This window comes from Pipistrellus kuhlii, unplaced genomic scaffold, assembly GCF_014108245.1.
Source record: "Pipistrellus kuhlii isolate mPipKuh1 unplaced genomic scaffold, mPipKuh1.p scaffold_m20_p_83, whole genome shotgun sequence".
NCBI classification, from domain to species: Eukaryota; Metazoa; Chordata; class Mammalia; order Chiroptera; family Vespertilionidae; genus Pipistrellus; species Pipistrellus kuhlii.
In genome coordinates, this window is record NW_023425588.1 from 192,223 (window position 1) to 217,006 (window position 24,784).

General features: G+C 52.6%; 1 long non-coding RNA gene and 2 gene segments (V, D, J or C); 2 read left to right on the forward strand and 1 right to left on the reverse strand.

Annotated features, from left to right (window-relative positions):
• Window positions 1–8,737, forward strand: part of LOC118712122 — a 106,738-nt gene extending 98,001 nt beyond the window's left edge. The window contains 5 exon segments of the C gene segment in view: window positions 95–141; window positions 6,706–7,017; window positions 7,097–7,432; window positions 7,695–8,009; window positions 8,302–8,737. Of these exon segments, the coding sequence occupies window positions 95–141; window positions 6,706–7,017; window positions 7,097–7,432; window positions 7,695–8,009; window positions 8,302–8,696 (1,405 nt within the window).
• Window positions 1–24,784, forward strand: part of LOC118712129 — a 199,876-nt gene that overhangs the window by 154,955 nt on the left and 20,137 nt on the right. Inside the window, 1 exon segment of the C gene segment in view lies at window positions 366–411. Within this exon segment, the coding sequence occupies window positions 366–411 (46 nt within the window).
• LOC118712126 overlaps window positions 1–24,784 on the reverse strand; it is a 57,176-nt gene that overhangs the window by 15,719 nt on the left and 16,673 nt on the right. The window contains exon 3 of the long non-coding RNA XR_004985972.2: window positions 1,106–1,161. This is a non-coding gene — a long non-coding RNA (uncharacterized LOC118712126). The remainder of the gene's footprint in view (window positions 1–1,105; window positions 1,162–24,784) is intronic.

A 24,784-nucleotide genomic window follows, 5' to 3' on the forward strand; every position in this document is an offset into this window, starting at 1 on the left:
ATGGGGTGGCCAGGGCCGGGCAGGGTGTGGGTGGTGAGTGGTGGGTGGTGGTGCAGTTTTTGTATGCGGCCTCAGGCAGCCAGGGGCATTGTGGTGACTTTGCTCACTGGGGCCAGGGGACCCTGGTCACCATCTCCTCAGGTAAGCCGGCTTCCTCTCTCATCTCTGTCCTGGGATTATGTTTTGCTCTCTTAGGGGCCCTGCGGAGTCCCCATTGGGCAGCCCTGGGGGCCACTGCAGAAGGCCTCTCGTGGGGGACAGGGTGGTGGAGGGCAGAGGGGCTGTGTTCTCGGGTTTTGGACTCCTGAGGAGACAGGCTTTGGAGGTTTTTGTACGCTGCCTCAGGGAGCCCGAGGCAATGTGACCACTTTGACTACTGGGGCCAGGGCACCCTGGTCACCGTCTCCTCAGGTGAGTCCTCCCACCCCCTCTCTCCTCTCTCTCTCCTCTCTCTCCTGGAGGGTTTTTGATGCTTTTTTCTGGGAAATGAGTGTGTCTGGGTCTCGGGTCCAGGAGGACGAGGCCAGGCTGGGGACTTAGGAAGGGGCAGGGGTACTGTGGCTCTCGGGTCAGAGGACGGTTCGGACCTGCTCTTCTGGACTCTGCATCCGGGGGTCTCTCTGGGTCTCAGCCTACCTTGGCCTCCGGACCCTGTGGCCTTTCTGGGCACCATCTGAGGGGATGTGAGGCCCGAGGTTCTTGTCCGGGGCCCGGGCACGGTTGTCACAATGTGACAGGTGGTTTGAATACTGGGGCCAGGGCACCCTGGTCACCGTCTCCTCAGGTGAGTCCTGCACCGTGCCCACCGCAGCTGCCCTTGGGGAGGTTTGGCATCGGGTCTGGATATCGGGGATGCCAAGGTATTTTGGAGGTCAGGAAAGGGATCCAGTGAGAGGGTCCCCCAAGTGGGGCTGGAGACCGGCCTCCCCTCTCCAAAGACAGTGACAAGAGACTGCAGGGCAGGTGGCAGCCCCACCCGGCCAGCTGTGTGGCTCGGATTTCTGAGTCCCAATCAGGGCTGTCGGCTCATGGTCAGGTGCCCTGGAGGCTCTGGCAAAGCTGTGCTGGCACCCCAGTTTTTGTGGGGTGAGGATGGAGATTGCACGGCTGTGATTACTATGGAATGGACTACTGGGGCCAAGGGACCCTGGTCACCGTCTCCTCAGGTAAGGCTGATGCCCTCCTCGGGCCTTTTCTTCCTGCTCCTCTCGGTGGGTCTTTCTGGGCATCAGTGACCGGGGCCTGGGCAGGACCTGCAAAGCCTTTTGATTTTTGGGCGCCTTTCAGAGACTGAAATAATAGCTTGTCTGGGCATCACTGAGCTCCTGAAAGAGGCTGCCAGCCTGAAGGGCCGTCCCGGGGCGAGAGGTCGGACTGGCAGAGGGACTTTCTCGCAGTCAGAACCGGGAGTTTACAGAACCAGGAGCAGGCGGCTCCAGGGGACACTGCCCTCGGATTGAGGAGGCGATTCCTGGGCTAGATAGGATTTCTTTCAAGTCCATTGCTCTTTTATAATTTAATTTAAAATGGCTAGATTGTGTTTAGACTTCTGTATTGGCGAGGAGGGCTCTGTGGCTGGATAGGGCAGAGGACCCAGGAAACACTTCGCTTACCGAGTTGAAAGACAGAGTTCAGAAAAGTGTGACATTGTTTTACTTTATTTTTTTAAAATATATTTTTATTGACTTCAGAGAGGAGGAAGGGAGAGAGAGAGAGAGATAGAAACATCAATGATGAGAGAGAATCATGGATTGGCTGCCTCCTGCACATCCCAGTGGAGACCGAGCCTCCAACCAGGGCATGTGTCCTTGACCGGAATCAAAGCAGGGCTCTTCAGTCCTCAGGCCAATGCTCTATCCACTGAGCCAAAAAGGCCAGGGCAAGAAAAATGTGACTTTAAAATGTGAGAGATTTTCAAGGACACTGAATTTGTAAAAATCTTATTATTTAATCAACAATCAGGAATCGTGTCTATCAAGAATGGATAGTGGTGCCAGTTTGGCCAGACATGGTAACGGAACCGTGGGCTGAGTTTTGACGAAGATAAATTACTTTTCACTGATATGAGGTTGTTGGATGGAGGGGAGCCGGTGGCCGTGGTAGGGGCAGCGCACCTGCAGCCGACTACCGGAACCAGCTGGTCTGCCAGAGTCTATTTTCGGAAGCGAGAAAACACAGTTGACACATTTATAGCTTCTGGTTCTGAGACGTGGTTTCAGACTTTTGCCCACAAACCTAACTGTGTTGCTGGAGCAAACAGCACCTGTGGCTGGGCTGTGAGATAAGGCGAGGCGGGAACGAGGTTCCTCTTTCCACGTCTGGGTTTCCTTTTCGGGACTTGGCTCGCCAGCGTCTTGTTTACTCTAGTGTCCAAAGAGAGGCATGTGAGGTGGGCAACTGCCTAGGAGCAGTTAGCCGAGGGCCGGTGTCCTGTGTTCAATCCGCTGGCCCTGCTAGAGGTCATTCTCAGTGACCACGCCTCGTGTCACAGGGACCCTCTGTGGTTTTTTTTAAGTTAGTGTTTTATTCCTGTGAGGAAGACACTTTGTGATTTCTGATAAAGTCACCTCTGTTTCAGACCGATTTTCAAGTATGCCCCTGAGGACAGAGGCCGGTGGAAAGTGTGGGATGGTCCTGGATTAGTTCAGTGAAACCTCGTAGTCAGTGGACTAAGAGGAAACCCATCAGGTCTCCAGGCAGAAAGGAACCGGGCATGTCAAGGCCTCGTTTGCACTTGAACTTGCTCCAGTGGAGATGGAGGGTCTGAGAGCAGCCGAGCCCCAGGCCAGGAGGTGCAGCCCTGGCTTCCACCGCCAGCCTGCCACTCTCCTGAGTCCCCAGTGACTGAGTGAGTAGAGGAGTTGGAGGAACTGCTGCAGGACAAAGGTCCCCTGCCCTCGGAATGAGGAGGCGATTCCTGGGCTAGATTGGATTTCTTTCAAGTCTATTGCTCTTCTATAATTTAATTTAAAATGGCTAGATTGTGTTTAGACTTAGTACTGGCGAGGAGGGCCCCGACTTGCAAGTGAGCGGCAGGCGTGGTGAGAAGCCACCGCAGCCAGTGGGTTTGATAGCTTTGCCTCCACCTGAAGGGGAGGTTGGGCCATTGGTGCTCAGAGGGCTGGGTGGAGGTGCAGAGGGCTGGGTATGTGACCCCCCAAGATGCCCCTTTGGGGGTCCCTCCCAGTCACCTCTCTCCAGAGAACCTTCCAGGGAAAAGTGACCAGTGCTGCCCTGTGGCCAGCTAGCTGCGGGCGGGTAGCTCAGATAAGCCCCCTCTGCTATCTGTCCCTAAGTCATGAGCGCAGTTCCTGTTCTCGGGTCATGGCCGCGCGTTAGGAAGGTCCCATGACGTGTGCTGCCAAGCAGGGCTTTAATTACGAGCTCAGAAAGATGCGTGTCCTGGCCATTCTGAGGGGTGATTTTTCTTGGGAGGGAACATGGTTAAAGCCGGAGGCTGACAGTGGGGCATGGGCAGGGGAGACACTCTGCCGACCCAGAGCTCCCCAAGCCCCGCCAGATGTAGACTGACTTGAAGTGGGCAGAGTGTTGGACCGGCTACTGGGGAGGGCAGTGATGGGCGCTGCTTGGGAGTCAGAGGCCAGCAGGAGCAGGGCCAGGGCTGGAAGCAGGCGTATCAGGGGCAAAAGGCAGAAAGAGGCCCTGGGAAGGAGCCAACCTGGCCGAGCCCAGCTGTATAGAAGTCCTGGGTGAGACGCTTTCTCTGAGGTGAGCAGGTCGTGTGGCCTGAGCCTTCTGACCAGAACCACCCGGCTGAGCAGGACTGCGCTGGGCTGTTCTGGGTGGCTGGAGCTGAGGTGGACTGTAGCAGTTTGAATTAAGCTTTCTGAGCTGAACCAGGGCTGAGCTGGATGAGCTGGGTAAGCTGGGCTAAGCTGGGCTGGGTGAACTGGGTGAGCTGAGCTGGGTGAGCTGGGTGAGTTGGGTGAGCTAGATGAGCTGAGTGAGCTGAGCTGGGTGAGCTGGGTGAGCTGGGTGAGCTGAGCTGGGTGAGCTGGGTGAGCTGAGCTGGGTGAGCTAGTGAGCTGGGTGAGCTGAGCTGGGTGAGCTGAGTGAGCTGAGCTGGGTGAGCTGGGTGAGCTGAGCTGGGTGAGCTAGTGAGCTGGGTGAGCTGAGCTGGGTGAGCTGGGTGAGCTGGGCTAAGCTGGGCTGGGTGAACTGGGTAAGCTGAGCTGGGTGAGCTGGGTGAGCTAGATGAGCTGAGTGAGCTGAGCTGGGTGAGCTAGGTGAGCTGAGCTGGGTGAGCTGGGTGAGCTGAGCTGGGTGAGCTAGTGAGCTGGGTGAGCTGAGCTGGGTGAGCTGGGTGAGCTGAGCTGGGTGAGCTGGGTGAGCTGAGCTGGGTGAGCTAGTGAGCTGGGTGAGCTGAGCTGGGTGAGCTGGGTGAGCTGAGCTGGGTGAGCTGGGTGAGCTGAGCTGGGTGAGCTAGTGAGCTGGGTGAGCTGAGCTGGGTGAGCTGGGTGAGCTGAGCTGGGTGAGCTGGGTGAGCTGGGTGAGCTGAGCTGGGTGAGCTAGTGAGCTGGGTGAGCTGAGCTGGGTGAGCTGGGTGAGCTGAGCTGGGTGAGCTGGGTGAGCTGAGCTGGGTGAGCTAGTGAGCTGGGTGAGCTGAGCTGGGTGAGCTGGGTGAGCTGAGCTGGGTGAGCTGGGTGAGCTGAGCTGGGTGAGCTAGTGAGCTGGGTGAGCTGAGCTGGGTGAGCTGGTGAGCTGAGCTGGGTGAGCTGGGTAAGCTGAGCTGGGTGAGCTGGTGAGCTGAGCTGGGTGAGCTGGGTGAGCTGAGCTGGGTGAGCTGGTGAGCTGAGCTGGGTGAGCTGGGTGAGCTGAGCTGGGTGAGCTCGGTGAGCTGTACAGCTGTACTGGGTGAGCTGAGCTGGGTGAGCTGGGTAAGCTGAGCTGAGTGAGCTGGTAAGCTGAGCTGGGTGAGCTGGGTGAGCTGGGTGAGCTGAGCTGGGTGAGCGGAGTGAGTTAGGTGAGCTGGGTGAGCTGGGTGAGCTGAGCTGGGTGAGGTTGGTGAGCTGGGTGAGGTTGGTGAGCTGGGTGAGCTGAGCTGGGTGAGCTGGGTGAGCTGGGTGAGCTGAGCTGGGTGAACTGGGTGAGATGGGTAAGCTGAGCTGGGTGAGCTGGTAAGCTGAGCTGGGTGAGCTGGGTAAGCTGAGCTGGGTGAGCGGAGTGAGTTAGGTGAGCTGGATGAGCTGGGTGAGCTGAGCTGGGTGAGGTTGGTGAGCTGGGTGAGGTTGGTGAGCTGGGTGAGCTGAGCTGGGTGAGCTGGGTGAGCTGTACTGGGTGAGCTGAGCTAGGTGAGCTGGGTGAGCTGAGCTGGGAGAGGTTGGTGAGCTGTGTAAGCTGGGTGAGCTGGGTGAGCTGGGTGAGCTGGGTGAGCTGGGTTATCTGGGTGAGCTGGGTGAGCTAGATGAGCTGGGTGAGCTAGGTGAGCTTAGCTGGGTGAGCTGGGTGAGCTAGATGAGCTGGGTGAGGTGGGTGAGCTTAGCTGGGTGAGCTGGGTGAGCTGGGTGAGCTGGGTTAGCTTAGCTGGGTGAGCTGGGTGAGCTGAGCTGGGTGAGCTGGGTGAGCTGGTTGAGCTGGGTGAGCTGGGTGAGCTGGGTGAGCTAGGTTAGCTTAGCTGGGTGAGCTGGGTGAGCTAGATGAGCTGCGTGAGGTGGGTGAGCTGTACTGGGTGAGCTAAACTGGGTGAGCTGGACAAGCTGAGCTGGGTGAGCTGGATGAGCTGAGCTGGGTGAGCTGGGTGAGCTGGTTGAGCTGGGTGAGCTGTTTGAGCTGATTGAGCTGGGTGAGCTGGGTAAGCTGGGTTAGCTGAGCTGGGTGAGCTCTGTGAGCTGTACTGGATGAGGTGAGCTGGGTGAGCTGAGCTGGGTGAGCTGGGTGAGCTGGGTGAGTTGGGTGAGCTGGGTGTGCTGAGCTGGGTGAGCTGGGCTGATCTGGGTAAGCTGGGTTGGAAAGAGCTGGGTTGGGATGGGTTCAGCACTAATGGTGGGTGAGTGGCTTCTCTCAGAGGAATTTGCTAGTTGCTTTGGCTGCATTAACTGGCTGGGCCACATGGGTGTCATGGGCTGAGCTGGCCATGCAAGCATGTCCTGCTGACCCTGGGCTGACCCTGTGACCTGGTTTTGTTGTGTTGAGTTGAGTCTGTATTTGTCCCCCCATCACACAAAGTCCTTTGGCTCCGAAGACCCAAGGGCAGGGCTCCATGTGGAGGAGCCGTGGCAGTGAGGGCTGGACCCGCAGGGGCCCTTCTCTCACTGGCCGCTGTCCGGAGCTCTTGGGTGCTGGGCTGAGTGTGTGGCTGCAGTGGTCAGAGGGAAGGCTGCGCTGGCCTGGGCCTCAGTCATGTGAGCTGGGAGCTGGGTGCATGTGCTCCTGCATCTGGGAACAGAACTGCCAGGGGAGGAAGGGCCAGTCTTGCTGCCCCAGCAAAAACTGCTCTCGTGCTCCCAGGTTCGGAGCCGGCTCCTGCAGGGTGGGGGCCGTGGCAGCCTCCCTAGCCCAAGCCTTTGCCAGGGCTCTGGCTGGCCACACTGCCTACCCCACAGGTGGCGAGGCCTGGGGGACCCCGTCATCATGGGCTTGGCCTCAAGAGGCAACTGAGGGGTGACGGGCCTGACCCCTGACCTGCCGAGTCTGGAAAGTCATCCTCTCATGCCCCTTTCTCTTCTGTCCCGCTCGGGTCCTCAGAAAGCGCGGCTGCCCCCATTGTCTTCCCCCTCGTCTCCTGTGAGAACTCCCTGTCCGAGGAGCGCCTGGTGGCCATGGGCTGCCTGGCCAAGGACTTCCTGCCCAACTCCGTCACCTTCTCCTGGAGCTTTAAGAACACCAGCACCATCAGCGCTGTCCAGAACTTCCCATCGCTCCTGAGGGAGGGCAAGTACGAGGCCAGCTCACAGGTTCTCCTGCCCAAGGCTGACATCCTCCAGGGCACGGATGAGTTCGTGACATGCAAGGTCAAACACCCCAATGGTGAAAAAGTATTGCAAGTGCCCCTCCAAGGTGAGCAGGCCTCTCCCTGTCGGGCGGGAGGGCGGGCAAGGGGGGCGGTGGCCTAACTGATGCTGTCCCCTCCCCACAGTTAGTGTAGAGCAGCCCCCCCACGTGAACGTCTTCATCCCGCCCCGTGACTCCTTCACCGGCCCCAGCCCCCGCACATCCACGCTCATCTGCCAGGCCACGGGCTTCAGCCCCAAGAAGATCGCCATGTCCTGGTTGAAGGAGGGGAAGCTGCTGACCTCTGGCTTCATCACGGACAAACCAGAGGTCGAGCGCAGAGCCCGTCCCGTGACCTACAGGGTCACCAGCACGCTGACTGTCACCGAGAGCGACTGGCTGAGCCAGACTGTGTTCACCTGCCAAGTAGAACACCAGGCACTCACTTTCCAGAAGAACGTGTCCTCCATGTGCGGCCCCAGTGAGTGGTCCCACCCCAAGGGCCCCGGCAGAGCCCCCAGCACACAGGTGTCCACTAGGTCGGCAGACCTGCCCCAGACGGGGCCGGCGGCTCCCTGAGCCTTGGCTTCCCGTAAAGGCCAGGAGCTGGGAGGGGGCTCCCCAGGGTGGTTTGTCAGGTGAGGCCCGGTGTACCCTCTGGCAGGACCCCAGGGCCCAGGAGAGGCTCCGCCAAGTTGACGCCTTGGCCTGATTCCTCCCTGCCTGCCTCCCCCCCATCCCAGGTACGTCCACCATCCGAGTCTTCACCATCCCCCCGACCTTCGCCAGCATCTTCCTCACCAAGGAGGCCACGCTGTCATGCCTGGTCACGGACCTGGCCACCTATGACAGCCTGCACATCTCCTGGACCCGCCAGAATGGCGAGGACGTGAAAACCCACATCAACATCTCTGAGAGCCACCCCAATGCCACCTTCAGTGCCATGGGAAAGGCCACGGTGTGCGTGGATGACTGGGAGAGGGGCGAGGAGTTCACCTGCACAGTGACCCACACGGACCTGCCCTCGCCGCTGAAGCACACCATCTTCAGGCCCAAGGGTAGGTTGCCCCCTTCCACCACTCCAGACCATACCAGGCATAGCATCCAGGGCCTGGAGATCCCATGACAGGCCTGGGAGCAAGAGGCACATGTGCACATGGACACAGGCACACATGAACAGACACATACAGAGACAACCATACACCCATGCGAAGATGTAGACACAGGCACATGACACACAGATACCTGCACATTCGTGCACTAAGACACACAGGCACACATGCCTTCTGCTCCCCCTGTTGTCAGGGAAGAGCCCCGCTGCCCTGACCTGAGCTCACCCTGTTCCCACAGATGTCACCAAGCACATACCCGCGGTGTACGTGCAGCCACCCAGCCGGGAGCAGCTGAGCCTGAGGGAGTCGGCCTCGGTCACCTGCCTGGTGAAGGGCTTCTCGCCCCCAGACGTGTTTGTGCAGTGGCTGCAGAGAGGGCAGCCTGTGTCCTCCGACATGTATGTGACCAGCGCCCCAGTGCCGGAGCCCCAGGCCCCCGGCTTGTACTTCGTCCACAGCGTCCTGACCGTGAGCGAGGAGGACTGGAGTGCCGGGGAGACCTACACCTGCGTCGTGGCCCACGAGGCCCTGCCCTACTCGGTGACCGAGAGGACCGTGGACAAGTCCACCGGTAAACCCACCCTGTACAACGTGTCCCTGGTCATGTCTGACCTGGCCAGCTCCTGCCACTGACCCCAGGCTGCCCCTCCAGGGCAGTCCCGGAGTCTTTGGCTGACCTGCCGCTGTGTGTGCATGCATGCAAACTGACTGTGTCAAAGGGTGGGGTGTTGCATTCTATAAAAACTAGAAATAAAAATGTCTGTTCAAAAAATGCTGGTCCGAGTGAGCAATGCTCTCGCCTGCTGGGGCCATGGCTGTGCTACCTCCACCCCGCAGACCACCGTCACCACTGCCCCCAACCCTGCCTCACTCACTGGCCTCCCACCTGCCTCTCAAAGCCCTGAGCCCCTACAGCAAGCATGTTACACTCAAAGGCTCACATGAGCCAAATAAACAAGGCCTGTGACTGTGGACCACGAGTCTGACATGCTTGCCCTTCAGAGCTCCCCCAGCAGACAACACCAATGCTCACTGCTTCTCTACTGCTGCAATTGGCTCATGGGGGTCTGGGCATACAACATGTACATACACATGCATACAGAGACACATGCATATAGATATACAGCCAGTAGACATGGGCACACATGCACATGCCCATATTCAGAGACATGTGCAAACATGCACATAGATACGTGCCCAAATATGGACACACACAAAGGCATGCATATACATGGACACAGGCACACAGAGACATACACACATGGAGATGGACATGAACATGAACACACATGCTATGGACATTGGAACAGAGACATATGCATGCATGCTATGGACATTGGCACAGAGACACAGGCATACATGCACAAATGCAGAGACACAAGCATGCACACAGGCATATGCCCGGATACGGATATAAACAAAGACACACATACACTTGGACACCTACGCACACACAGACATAAACACAGACATGCTGTGTGCACATGTATGCAAAGACACAGACATATTGGTACATATTCATGCACACCTGCACAGGTGTTTACACAGACACAACTGTGTGAACTTAAACACATGCAAAGATTTGGACACATCACACAGAGTCACACATGCACATGGACATAGACACACATGCACAGACATGCACACATGAATATAAACACATGCCATGGGTATGGATACACAGAGACATGCAAAGACATGGAAACATGCACACAGACACATAAATACCCACACATTCATATACACAGACACATGCAGGCTCACACACAGATACATGGACACGTACACACAGAGGCACAAGTGCACATGTATATAAACACATATGCAATGGGCATGGGCATACTGGCACATGTACACATACGTACATACAGTGGCATAGACACACACTGAGAGATAACGCACACACATTCATACACACATGCACAGAGACACACATGAACACTCACACAGAGAGGAGTCATGCATGCACATGTGTACACTGACACATGGACATATTTTCACAGACACATGCATGTACAGACATACATATGTATGGGCACACAGAGATATACACACACACTCGGTGCCTCTGCACCATGCTTGCTACACGGCTTCCTGCCCACTCTACTTGTCCTCTGTCTCTGCTTGGAGGTGCAGCCAGCCCAGACAGGACTCTGACCAGAGCTCCATCCGAGGCTTAGGGGGCCACCGGGCAGGTGGCTGCAGCCTCTGGGCCACTGGCCCAGTCCTGGCTGTTGATGAAGCAGCAGGCCCTGCACCCCTTGTGAACAGAAGTAGTCGGTTTGTCCCAGAGACAGGGAGGCTGATCTTCGGGCTGTGCCTCGCAAACACCTGGCCCTGGAACCTGACTGGGAAAGAGGCCGTCTGCAGCAGGGAGTGAGGGGCACAGGGGCCCGAGTGGAACTTGGTTCCCAGCAAATGGCACTGCCCCCGTTCAGGTTACCCCTTTGGGAACCTGGGCTCCAGACACCGCCTCAAAGGCCCATCTGTGTTGGGGCTCCAGAGCCCACTGTATGTGTTCATCTGTCCATCCAGCCTCACTCTGCCCAGAGCCTCAGGTGTCTGTCAGACCCCTTGATCCCAGAGATATGATTCCTTGTGGGTCAGACAACCCAGTCAGAGCCCTCATGGCTTCCTGCACTTGCCCTCCACTCTGAGAAAGAGAGTGAGAGTCCCATTGAGGAAGCAAGGAGGGTTCCTCAGGCCCAGGCCTGTGCCTGACCCCACTCCCACCTCCAAGCACTCCCAGATTCATCACTGCAAGGGGCCCTGGCCGTAACCCCTCTAGGAGGCTCTCCAGTCCTGTGGCACCCATGTGTGTCTGTGAGCTGCTGTAACCCTGCACCCAGGGCTCTGCCCACCTCCCATCAGGCTGTGGGAGTGCTTCCGCTTCTGCTGCCACCCTGCCCTGCCCTGCCCTGTCCTCCTGGGGCAGCACTGCCAGGGCCCGTGGAAGTGGGAGTTGGGTGGCCTGGGAGGGGGTTTGGGATGCAGCACTGATCCCCTGGTTGTGTCCCTGCAGTGGGGGAGGTGAGTGCTGAGGAGGAGGGCTTTGAGAACCTCAACACCATGGCTTCCACCTTCATTGTCTTGTTCCTGCTCAGCCTCTTCTACAGCACGACCGTCACCCTGTTCAAGGTGGGCAGATGGGCAGGTGGGAGGGCTGGGGGTCCTGACACCCAGACCTGCCCTGAGCAGTGCCTCACACTGCCTCTGTCATCTGCAGGTGAAGTGACCAGCTGGGCAGGAGCGTGGACACAAGGAGACAGAACCAAGGGGGTGCCCGCTGCCTTGCACCCTGGCCCGGCGCTGTGTGCTGGGCCCCTTGTACATAACCCTCCCCTCTCCCTCACTCTCCTACACCCAAGTGCCTCCAGCTTCCAGCGCCCTGAAGCCGCTTCCCTGGACGCCGTCTGCTGAGCGCGGCCGGTGTCAACGCGCAGTGTGTGCCCGTGTCGCCTTGAAATAAATACGTGCATGTTATTCTGTGCATTGCTTCACTCTGTTGTGTGAGCCTGATTCTGACGGCAGCATGGGAAAGGGAGGTGCCCTCTGGCCAGGCAGCACTGGGGCAGATGAGCCTGAAGGACGAAGCTGAGCTGAGGGGACGCAGGCCTGGGCTCCCCAGCACCACATCCGCGGAGCTGGGCTTGGCCTCCCCATGGTCAGCAGGGCCTCGCCCGGGGCACGGCAGGATGCACCTCACTGCCAGTGGCTGTTCCTAGAAAGCCAGCCATGCCGTCTGTCCCACCCTTGCCGAATGTCTTGGGGGTTCCCAGGGGATCCGTGTCGTATAGAGTGTGCATGATCAGGAGGCAGGGCAGCATGGGAGGTGCCATCCATGCTGGGGCTAAAACGAGGCAGGTGGCAGCTGGGCCAGAGGTCACGTGGGTGGGAGGTGTGGAAGGCAGAGCCATGCACAGGGGACAGGGGACGTGGCGCGTGTGTTGGGGGCTCACTGGGCCTGGGGCACACAGCCGGGGGGCCAGAGGCCATGCAGTGCCCTGACCCTCTGTGGTGGCCGGGCCTGGGCAGAGGCAGCCCGAGGCAGGCAGGGCACACCCTGCAGGGCCAGGGTCCCCGGAGGGGCCAGGACAGAGCCACTGAGCCCAGCTCTGGAAGCGGAGGCACCACCTGGGCTCGCAGGGCAGCAACAGACATGGGGTGTACAGGCCTGAGTGTTCGCCTGGCCCTGCGGGTGACTGTCCATAGCAGAACTGGAAAAGGATGCGGGTCTGAGGGGAAGGCTCCCCAGGCCCGGGCTCCACGTGGACAGCTTCCAGGCTCCGGCTCCGTTTCCATTAAGTGGATCCCGTCCGGGCCCAGCCCACGGGCTAGGGGGACCTGAACAGGGCCCCAGGCAGCGCGAGGCTCACGGGACATGCGGCTCTTACACATATGGGTGGCCCTCAGGCAGCACCAGTGAGTGTCTACAGGGAAAGCAACACAGGCCCGACGGCTTAACAACAGCAGTGTATCCTGCCCAGCTCTGGGTCAGATCAAGGTGAGGGCAAGGTGGGGTGGCCCCTGCGGCTGACCATAGCCTCCTTTCCCTCCTCCACACCTTCGTTCGCTCTGCACTTCCACCACTGTGGCCTCATCCTGTGTGTGTGTCTGTCCCCAGCTCCCCTTCTCACAAATTCACAGCCACACTGAATGGGGCCCAGCCCAAGCCAGGGAACTCTTAACTCACTCATCACACCTCCATCATCCCAAAGAAGTTGACTTCTGCAGGACTGTGGGAGAGGGTAGGATGTCAGTTATATAGATTGGGACACACAATTCAAGCAGCAGTAGTCTACCCGCTGACTTACCAAATTCATATGTTTCTTTCAGGCAGAATACCCATCCCCTCACCCCCACAGGTCTGACCCATCCAGCATCCCCTCTCAGTCCCCAATCTCAGCTAAACCAGGCAGGGGAGTCACGAAAGTGAGGAATCCTGGGACTGAGGGCTCCCAGCCATGGACTATGGAGTAGACTCTGGGTCTACAGGCTGGACAGCCCCATGGCCAGCATTTCCATGCCAGAGGGAGGAGACGGAAGGAAGGGGAAGGAGAAGCCATGGCCCCAAGCAAGTTCCAGCCTGAAGGGCAAGCACCATTAGATCTTTTGTAACTGATTAAAGAGAGAAAGAGAGAAATTTTGATTTGTTGTTCTATTTACTGCTATGTTCATTGGTTGTTTTTAGTATGTGCCCTGACCAGGATGGAATCATAACCTTTGGTGTATGGTGGTGACATTAACAAACAGTTACCTGGCCAGGGCCCAAACCCCATTAGATTTTGAGGCCCCAGAAGATTCCTCAGTCCACACTCTGCCCTTGGGGCCATCCCTCTAAACAGGGCCTGAGTCCTCGGGCTCTGGTGACAGTGGTGCCCCGCCAGCCACAGATGGCCTTCAGTCCCGGCAAGCCTGCTCCTCCTGCTGCTCCTGCTGCTCCTGCTGCTGCTCTTGATGCTCCTCCTGCTGCTCCTGCTGCTCCTCCTCTTTCTCCTCCTCCTGCTCCTTCTGCTCCTCCTGCTACTTCTTCTGCTCCTGCTCCTCCTCCTGCTGCTTCTGCTTTTCTTGCTGCTCTTCCTGCTGCTGCTGCTCTTCCTCCTTCTCCTGCTGCTGCTGCTGCTCCTCCTCCTGCTATTGTTCCTCCTCCTGCTCCTCCTCTTCCTGCTGCTCCTTCTGCTCCTTCTCTTCCTCCTTGTCCTGCTCCTAATCATGTTCCCACACCTGCTCCTGCTCCAGTAAGACTCCCACAAGCTCTTCCTGATTGGTGCTGAGCCAACTGCTGAAACCAGGGAGTCAGGGGCATGACCCCTGACCTGCCCCTCTGCCCTGTTTTAGGAGCCTGCTCTCTCAACAAGCTGAGAACCTCCCAGACTCACCTGGCCTGGTCCCTCCGCATGTCTCCTTCAGCTTCTCTCTCCTCACATCCCCACAGGGCAGCAGAAGAGGCTGTCAGCACTTTTCTCATGAGCCCCACTTTGCAAAAAACAGTAGAACAGAATTCAGCCACATCCTTGGTTTCTTCATAGGTCCTCCAGTCTCCAGTGCTCAGGTCCTGCTCTAGTTCAAGGCTTCCTGCCTTTGGCTCTGAATGTTGGCATTCCTGACCATGGGAACAGGCCTTCTCTCTAGCGCCCCTTCCCTTCTAGGGCCCACACAGAATCGCCTTCAATGCTCATTTTCTACCAGCCTCTCCACCAAATTTGGATTGTAGTAGTTTTTCTTTTTTAAATGCTTTTTTACAAAATTTATTTGTAGTGTTAAGAGTATTACAAATGTCCCTACTTCTCCCCATTTTCACCCCTCCACCATGCTCCTGCCCCAGCCCCAGCCTTCACCTCACTACTGTCTGTGCCCATGGGTTATGTATATATGCATATAAGTTCTTGGGTTAATCTCTTCCCAAACTCCTCTCCAACTGCCTCTGAGATTTGTCAGTCATTTCCATGCTTACAGGGCTCTGGATCTATTTTATTCATCAATTTATGTTGTTCATTAGATTCCACATATAAATGAGATCATGTTATATTTGTCTTCCTCTGACTAGCTTATTTTGATTAGCATAATACTCTCCAGGGCCCTCCATGCTGTCTTAACAGGTATTAAATGCTTCTTTTTCGTAGCTGCATAAATAACATGTGGTGTAAATGGACCACTCATGTTTTTATCCACACTTGGGCATATGAGCTGTTTCCAGATCTTGGCTATTGTAAATAGTGTTACTGTGAACATGGGGTGCATCTATAATTTCTGAGTGGTGTTTTGGGTTCCTTAGGATATATTCCCAGAAGGTGGATTGCTGGGTCATAAGGCAGTTTAACTTAATTTTTTGAGAAAACTCCAAACTGTCAAATATTCATTGAGTATAATGGCTTGGGTCAATTTCTGGGGTCTCTGTTCTATTCCACCTATCTATATGCCTGTTCTTGTGCCAGTACCAGGATGTTTTGATTACAATGACCTTGTAGTATAGTTTGATATTTGGTATTGTGATCCCTCCAACTTTGTTCTTCATTCTCAAGATTGCTGTGGCTATTCAAGGTCTTTTTGTTGGTGTTCCATATAAATTTTTGAGTACTTTTTCTAGATCTGTGAACTATACTGATTCCAGCATTATCAAAATTCCAAAATCAGATAAAGACACTACAGAGAAAAAACAATTATAGGCCAATATCTCTGATGAATATGGATGCTAAAATCCTCAACAAAATATTAGCAAATCAGATCCAGAAATACATTAAAAAGATCATATACCATCACCAAGTGGGATTTATTCCAGGGATAGAAGGTTGGTACAATATTTGCAAGTCAATAAATATAATACATCGCATAAACAAAATGAAGGATAAAATCACATGATCATATCAATAGACACAGAAAAAGCATGTTCATAGTGATTGCATTGACTCTGTAGATCGCTTTGGGTAGTATGTACATTTTTAATGTTATTAGTTCTTCTGATCCATGAACATGGTATTTGCTTCCACTTGTTTGTATCTTCCTCTATTTCTTCTTTCAATCGCCTATAGTTTTCTGAGTACAGGTCTTGCACCTACTTGATTATGTTTATTCCCAGATCTCTTGGAATAATTGTTGCAATATGGGATTATTATATGGGATTGTTGAACTCTCTGAGCATTCATTATTGGTGTATAAAAATGCCATTTATTTTTGGATGTTAATTTTTTATCCTGCTTATTTACTGAATTTATTTGATAAATCTAGTAGGTTTTTGGTGGAGTTTTTTGGATTTTCTTTAAATGTATAATATCATATCTTCTGCAAATAATAAGAATTTCACTTCAAATTTGGATGCTTTTTATTTTTTCTTCTTGTCTGATCGCTATGGCTAGGACTTCTAGTACTATGCCATATAATAAAGAGATGATATGCAAATTGACCCTCACACCTTCACAGATGGCTGTCTATGACCAGGCTGGCATGGGGGTTAGTGAGGGATGACCAAATAACTGAACAAGCAGGCTGTGTAAGGTGATCTAGTCTGCAGGGGGGTTAGTGAGGAGCAACCAATCTACTGAACAAGCAGGCTGCATGCCATGACCAGAGCGGCAGGGGGGTTAGTGAGGGACATCCAAACAACTGAACAGCAGGCTGTGTGGGGCGACAAGGCTGGTGGGGGACTGGGGGAGGGCAGTTGGGGGTGATCAGGTTAGTGGGGGAGGGGGCAACCAGGCCAGCAGGGGGACAGTTGGAGATGATTAGGCTGGCAGGGGGGCAGTGAGGGGTGACCAGGCTGGCAGGGGTGGACAGTTAGGACTGACCAGGCCAGCAGAAAAAGGGCAGTTAGGGGCAACCAGGTCGGCAGAGGGGGGGAGGAGGGGATGGGGAGAGCAGTTAGAGGTGATCAGGACAGCACACAGAGGCAGTGAGGGATGATCAGGCTAGAGGGGCGGGTAGTTAAGGGCAACCAGCAGGCAGGCAAGTGAGCAATTAGGAGCCAGCAGTCCAGGATTGTGAGAGGGATGTCCGACTGCCAGTTGAGGAAGGGACCAGGCCTAAACTGACAGTCGGACATTCCCCAAGGGTCACAAATTGGAAAGGGTGCAGGCTAGGCTGAGGGGACCTCCCCTCTGTGCACAAATTTTGTGCACTGGGCTTCTAGTGTTGAATAAGTATGGTGAAAGCAGATATCCTTGTCTTATTCCTGATCTTAAACGAATGCTTCTAGTTTTTGCCTATTGAGTATGACGTTGGCTGTAGGTGTCTCATATTATGTTGAGGTATTTTCCTTCTATTTCCACTTTACTGAGAATTTTTATGAAAAACCTCTCAGTAAAGTGGCTCATTGGTTGAGCACTGATCCATGAAACAAGAGGTCACTAGATCAATTCCTGGTCAGGGCACATGCACAGGTTGGGGCCAGTAGGGGCATGCAAGAGGCAGCCAATCTATGTTTGTCTCTCATTGATGTTTCCATCTTTCTATCCCTCTCCCTTCTTTTCTCTCTAAAATAAATAAAAACATATATATTTCTCAAGTGGGTTGTGGATTTTGTCAAATGCTTTTTCTGCGTCTATTGATATGATCATGTGATTTTTATCCTTCATTTTGTTTATGTGATGTATTATATTTATTGACTTGAAATATTGTACCAACCTTGTATTCCTGGAATAAATCCCACTTTGTGATGGTATATGATCTTTTTAATGTATTTCTGGATCTGATTTGCTAATATTTAGCTGAGGATTTTAGCATCTATATTCATCAGGGATATTGGCCCATAATGTTCTTTCTCTGTAGTGTCTTTGATTTAGGAATTAGGATAATGCCAGCCTCATAAAAATAGTTTGGAATTTTTCCCTCCTCTGGAATTTTAAAAAATAGTTTGAGGAAGATGAATGTTTGGTAAAATTCTCCTGTAAATTTATCCGGTCCAGGACTTTTGTTTGCTGGGAGGTTGTTTTTTTTTTAATTATTATTATTACTACTCAATTTAATTAATTGTTATTGGTTTATTCAAATTTTCTGATTCCTTCTGATTGAGTTTTGGAAGATTGTATGTTTCCAAGAATTTGTTTATTTCACCCAGCTTGTCAAATTTGTTGGTATTGAGGTGTTCATAGTATCCTATCTAATAAAAGAGTAATATGCAGATTGACTATCACTTCAACGCACAAAATGACCACCCCCATGTGGACACAAGATGGCTGCCACAAGATGGCCAGCAGAGGAGGGCAGTTGGGAGGCAATCAGGCCTACAGGTGAGGGCAGTTAGGGGTGAACGGGCAGGCAGAGGAGGGCAGTTGGGGGTGACCAAGCCTGCAGGGGAGGACAGTTTAGGTAGACCCAGGCTTGCAAGGAAGGGCAGTTGGGGAGACCAGGCTGGCAGGGAAGGGCACTTAAGGGTGACCACACTGGCAAGGGAGGGCAGCTTGAGGTTACTGGAGCAGCAGGGGAGGGCAGTTAGGGGCAATTGGGCTGGTAGGGGAGCAGTTAGATGTTTATCAGGTTGGAAGTGGAGTAGTTAGGGGATGATCAGGCTGGCAGGCAGAAGTGATTTGGGGCAATTAGGCAGGCAGTGGTTGGGAGCCAACAGTTCTGGATTGTGTGAGGGATGTCTGACTGCCCATTTAGGCCCAATTCAATTGGGTCCCAGATTGGAGAGGGTGCAGGCTGGGCTGAAGGACACACACACCCTTGCATGAATTTGATGCACCAGGCCTCTAGTTTTCTTATAATATTTTATATTTCTGCACTTTTTCTGCATCTATTGTAGTGTCAGTTATTATTTTGCCTCTTTCACTTCTAATTTTATTTATTTGGGTCCTCTCTCCTTAGTCTGGCTAAATGGCCATCAATCTTATTTATATTTTTGAAGAAGCAGCTCTTGGTTTCTTAGACCTTTTGTATTGATTCTTTTAGTCTCTTTGTTATTTATACCCACTCTGATTTTTATTTTCTTCCTTCTGCTTACTCTGGGCTATTCTTGCTGTTTCATTTCTTTTTTAAAATACATTTTATTGATTTCAGAGAAAAAGGAATTGAACATGCAACCCAAGCATGTACCCTGACTAGGAATTGAACTGGGACCTCCTAGTTCATAGGTCAGTGCTCAACCACTGAGTCACTATGGCTGGGATTGCTATTCTCTTTCTAATTCTTTTAGTTGTGGGGTTAGATTGTTTATTTGATATTTTTTTCTTGTTTATTCAGGTAGGCCTGGAATGCTATGAACTTCTCTCTCAGGATTGCTTTTGCTGTGTTACATAGATTTGGGGTTGTGTATTCATTTTCATTTGTTTCCAGGAAGTGTTTTAGTTCCTCCTTGATCCCATTCATAACCCATTCATTGTTTAATAGCATTCTATTTAGCCTCCATGTATTTGAGTGTTTTTAGTTTTCTTATTGTATATAATTGATTTTTAGTTTCATGCTATTGTGATATGAGAAGATGATTGATATAATTTCAATCTTCTTAAACTTGTAAAGACTTATTTGTGTCCTAATATGTGGTCTGTCTTTGAGAATGTTTCATGTGCACTTAAAAAGAATGTATATTCTGCTGCTTTGGTATAAAATGTTCTGTAAATGTCTGATATAGTGTTTCATTTGAAGTCACTGTTTTCTTACTGATTTTTTTGGTCAGGAAAAACATATTAAGTGAAGTCAACAAGGTGTTAAAGTCCCCTACTTTGACTATATTACTGTCGATCTCTCCCTTAAAGTCTCTAGCAGTTGTTTAGTATTTTTAGGTGCTCCTTTATTGGGTGCATATACATCTACCAGGGTTATATTGTTTTGTTGGATTGATTCCTTTCTATTATGTAGTGACATTCATTGGCTCTTGTGAAGTCTATTTTGAAGTCTATTTTGTAAGATATCAGTATTGCTACCCCCATTTATTTATTTTTTATTATCATTTGCTTGGATAATTCTTTTCCATCCCTTCACTTTCAATCTGTATGAATCATTTGTTCGAAGGTGGGTCTTTTGTAGACAGCATATATATGGGTCATGTTTTCTTACGCATTAGCTAACCTATGTCTTTTGATTGAAGCATTTCATCCATTTATATTTAAGGTTATCATTGATAAGTATTTATTTATTGCATTCATATATATAAAAGCCTAAGTGACAGTCGCAACCAAATGAATGACTAAACAGGCTGTGTGGGGCAACCAAGCTGGCAAGGGGGTTAGTGAAGGATGACCAAATGACCAAGCAGCAGGCTGCGTGGGGCAACCAGGTCAGGAGGGGGGGCAGTTGGGGGAAACCAGGTGGGCAGAGAGACTGTTGGTGGTGATCAGGCTGGCAGGGGGGTAGTTAGGGGCAACCGGCCAGAAGGTGGGGGGGGGGAGGGAGGGCCAGTGAGGGATGCTCAGGCTGGTAGGCAGAGGCAGTTAGGGGTGATAAAACTGGCAGAGGAGCAGTTAGAGGCAACCAGGCAGGCAGGAAGGTGAGTGGTCAGGAGCCAATGGTTCAGGATTGTGAGAGGGATGTCTGACTCCTGGTTTAGGCCTGATTCCCAGAAATCCCCTGAGGGGTCCCAGATTGGATGCAGGTTAGGCTGAGTGGCTCTCCCCCCCACCTCAATGCATGAATTGGGATCTCTAGTATATATATATCTTATATAAGAGCAAGGTAATATGCAAATTAACCCTCAAGCTCTCACAATATGGCTGCCTTCGACCAGGCTGGCAGGAGAGTTAGTGAGGGGCAACCAAATGACTGAACAAACAGGCTGTGTGGGGCAACCAAGCTGGCAGGGGGGTTAGTGAGGAAGGACCAAACAACTGAACAGCAGGCTGCATGGGGTGACCAGGAAGTGGTGGGGGCCATGAGGGTATACCAGGTGGTGGGAAGGGCCAATTGGGGGTGACCTGGCTGGCAAAGAGGGGCAGTAAGAGGTGACCAGATCAGTAAGAGGAGGCAGTTAGGGGTGATCAAGCCAGTGAGAGGAGTGCAGTTGGGGGAAACCAGGATGACAGGGAGAACAGTTAGGGGAGACCAGGCTGGCAGAGGGGAGATGTTGGGGTGACCAAGCTGGCAGGAGGGTAGTAAGGGGTGACCAGGCTGTTGGGGGGAAGGGGAGTTAGGGACAATCAGGCTAGCACATAGAGGCAATGAGGGGTGACCACTCCAGCAGGGGAGTCCAGTTAGAGGTGACCAGGCAGGCAGGCAGGTGAGCAATTAGAAACCAGTGGTCCAGAATTGTGAGAGGGATGTCCTCCAAGGGGTTCTGGATCAGAGAGGGTGCAGGTTGGGCTGAGGGGACCCCCATCCTCCATGCATGAATTTCATGCACTGGGCCACTAGTATTTATATGTTCTTACAACAGTCCCTTTAGCATTTTTTTTTTTTTTTTTTTTTTTTTTTTTTTTTTGGTGTTGAAAGCTCTTTATTTCACTTTCAATTTTGAATGATTGTCTTGCTGGATAGAGTAGTCTTTGTTTCAGAGCCTTGCTTTTCATTACTTTGAATACTTTCCCTTTTGTCCTATAGTTTTTCTGCTGAGAAATAAGGTGACAGCCTTATGGGAGCTCCCTTGTAGGTATCTGACTGTCTTTTTCTTGCTTCCCTTAAAATTCTCTCTTTGTCTTTAATGTTTGCCATTTTAATTATGATGTGTCTGGTGTGGGTTATTTTGTGTTCATCTCAAATGGGATTGGTGTTTCTTGAACCTGTATGACTTTTTTCCTTCACCACATTAGGGGAGTTTTCTATCATTATTTCTTCAAACAGGTTATTTATCCCTTGCTCACTTTCTTCTCTTTCTAATGCCTCTGTGATGCAGATGTTATTTCATTTCATGTTGATCTAAAGTTCCCTTGAACTCTCCTCATGTGTTTTAAGTTTTTCTTTTTTCTTTTTGCTGCTCTAATTGAATGTTTTATCCTACTTTGTCTTCCAAATCACAGATTTGATCCTCTGCTTCATCAAGCTCACTTTTAATTCATTCCAGTGTATTCTTTTATTTTAATTAATTTATTTTTTAAAATATATATTTTTATTAATTTAAGAGCAGAAGAGAGAGGGAGAGAGAGATAAAAACATCAATGACAAGAAAGAATCATTGATTGGCTGCCTCCTGCATGCCCCACATTGGGGATTGATCCCACAACCTGGGCATGTGTCCTTAACTGGAATCAAACCTGGGAGCTGATGTTCTATCCACTGAGCCAAATCAGCTAGGGCTTCAGTGTATTGTTTATGTCACATATAGTATTCTTTATTTCTGGCTGGTTCTTGTTCATGGTTTCTATGTCCTTTGCCATGTTAATGTAGTTTCTCCTAAATTCCTTATAGTTCTTATTAAATTCCTTAAGCGTCTTTATAATCATTACTCTGATCTCTATGTCTGATAGGTTACTTACCTCATTTAGGTCTTTTTCTGGAAATTCCTCATTTTCTTCCATTTGGAGTTTTTTTTTTTTTTTTTTTTTTTTTTTTTTTTTTTTTTTTTCTCCCCATTTTTGTTGTCACTTTGTGTTTATTTCTATGTATTAGATATACTTGTTATGACTCCAAGTCTTTATGATGTAGCATTTTGTAGTAAATATGGGGCCCACTTGATGCTGTCTCTTTGAACTACTGAGCTGGATGCTCTAGGAGTGACCCTTTTGTGGGTTATTTGGGCCCTCTTGTTATAACTGGGTCTTGATTATTGTTGTCCCATTCATGGTTGGGATCTCTTCTCAGGCTGGCTAACTGTGAGGTTCAACCCCAACTGCATTCTCTGAGCTGCTGTACAGGTGCAGTCTCAAGGTGGTTTCTGCCCTTCTTTGTTTAAAGTCTCCTCTCCAGCCAATCTTCACCTGCTCTTTCAGGGTGAATATTCTCCAATTTAGTTTAAATTCCAGTGAAATTCTGGAAGGTTATGGGAGACAGATCCCCTACTGGACCACCATCTTCCAATGTCCCCTCTGTAGAGAATGTTAATAAGAATTTATTTGAACACAAATGCCGACAATCTGGAAAGCAAGATCTCAAATGCTCCCCAGTTAGGGTATTCTAACCCTTACCTCAGACCTTCCAGGCCTCCAACCACCACCCAGTTCTAAAGCTACAACCACACTCCTAGGAGTTGGTGACATCACACCCCACTTCTGGTACTAAGGTCCACATTTATTTCCTACATCACCTGTACCATAGTCCCACAGACCCGTGGGCTTAAACAACAGAAATTCACTGTCATAGACCTGGAGTCTGGGAGTCGAGGTCAAGGGTCACAGGGCTTGTGATCCCAGGTTTTAGGGGGATGGCCAGGCCCTCCCCACCACTGCTCTGGAAGGTGCTGATGCCCTCCAATTGTAGAGCTCCTCTGTGTATGGCCTCTCCCTGTGTGTGTCTCTGTGTCCAAGTCCCCCTTTTGTCAGGACAAAGTCCTATGGGATTTGGAACCACCTGAGTCCAGCTGGACCTCGTTACCTTATGGGAAGGGGGGATAGTCCCACTGAGAAAGCACAGGAAAATATGAGAGTAGGGTCACCAGATGCTTGGGAGAGCAGTGCAGTGGGCTATGCCACCAGAGCACCTGCAGAGAGGGCATGGTGCACTGCCCAGCCAGATGGCTGGCATGCTGGCTGAATCGCAGGGACCTGTGGCCCTGTCCCAGCACCCGCAGGCGATGTGGGGGCAGGGACATGGGAAGTGGTGGGGGCTTGGAGAAGAGGTGCCATGAGACTAAGATGGAGCAGCATCTTTAGGGACCCCAGATGGGCATGTCCACCTTGGTCACCCGGGTCCCCACAGAAAAGATGAGGAAGCTGTGAGCCAACCCACTAGGGGACTGCCAGTCCCAGAGCCCAGCATCCATGAGTGACAGCCCTACAAGCGTCCAGACCTGAAGCACTTGCAGGGAGCCAGCTGTCTGGACATTGGCTGATGGAGCTGTGTGCCCCCAGATTCCCCTAGGACAGGACTGAGCACACCCGCTGAGACCAAAGTCACTGACAGGCTGGTCCCAAAGAGCAGAGCCCGTGGGAGCAGAGATGGGGACAGGAATGGCTGACCTCACTGCTGCTCAGGTGATGACACACAAGTCCAGCCATGCTCTGCCTCACCTGCTGGGCAACTGAGGCTCCCAGGCTCATACCCCAGGGCACACCCTGGCCTGGGGGATCCCTCCACCCCTTGCAGCACCATGGAAGGGGTTAGACAGGAGATGCATAGAGCAAGGGGATCAGGGTTTGTCTTGGCCTCCCCTCCAGGGCTCTGCTAGTCCTCCCAGGACTGAGACCTCCCCTCACACTACCCTGTGCCCTGGGAGTGCCCGGCCTCACAAGCACTATCTGTCTGTCTTCCAGATGGTGCTCCTGAGGTGACGGTGCTCCCCATGGTCGCGGAGTGCAAGACCCCAAAAGCAGGCTTGCCCGTGACCCTGGCCTGCTTGGTGACGGGGTCCCGCTCAGCCACCTGGCACAACGGGACAGAGAAGCTGCTCGCAAAGGACATTGTGATTGGGAATCTCACGCAGAGGGTCACCTACCTCCTCTACCAAACTGTCACCTGGAAGCCTGGCTCCCTCGTCTGCAGCGCCAATCACACATCCAAGACCCTACAGTGGCCAGGTGGGTGGCCTCCAACATGTCCCAGCATCTTCCAGGGCCTGACCTCAAGGACCAAAGCAGGGACTGGGCCCGATGGGCACTCAGCCACCCCCCAGAGCGGCTCGCTCCCTACTCCCCACTCTGCCCTCAGCCGCTCCAGCTCCAACACTCAAAACCAGCCCTTCCACCCCTATCCCCAGAGTGCTGGAAGCAGCAGCCTAACCCGGCCCCTTCTATGCCCCTCCCCCTGCCCTACCTATGTCTTCCCGTCCCCCCGGCAGCCTGTCCACAGTGTTCTCTGATCTGGGCTGCCAACTGCCCCTCTGATTTAAGCATCTTGGGAAACCCAGGCCCTCTCAGTGACCCCCGGGCCACCTCTCTCAGAGAAACCCATCCCAGCCTCCACCACTGCCAGAGCCCCAGGTGAGGAGCCCTCTGCCAGCTTACCCCCGCCTGCCTGTCTGTGCCTTAGGCTGCCTCCTCCGGTCAGCCCTCCATGACTTCGGAGAGTCTTCAGTCACATTGAGGTCAGGAAGGCCGGGGCCCTGAACTTATGGCTAGTGAGTGCCTACCATAAACCAAGCCCTGTGTTGAGTGCCACTGAGGCCCTTTAGGTGCCTAGGTCAATATACAGGAAGCATGGTGGACAAGAAGGGCCCCGGGCCAGCACCGGGACATGCCTGCCCATGGGTCTGGCTGAGACATGTGCTT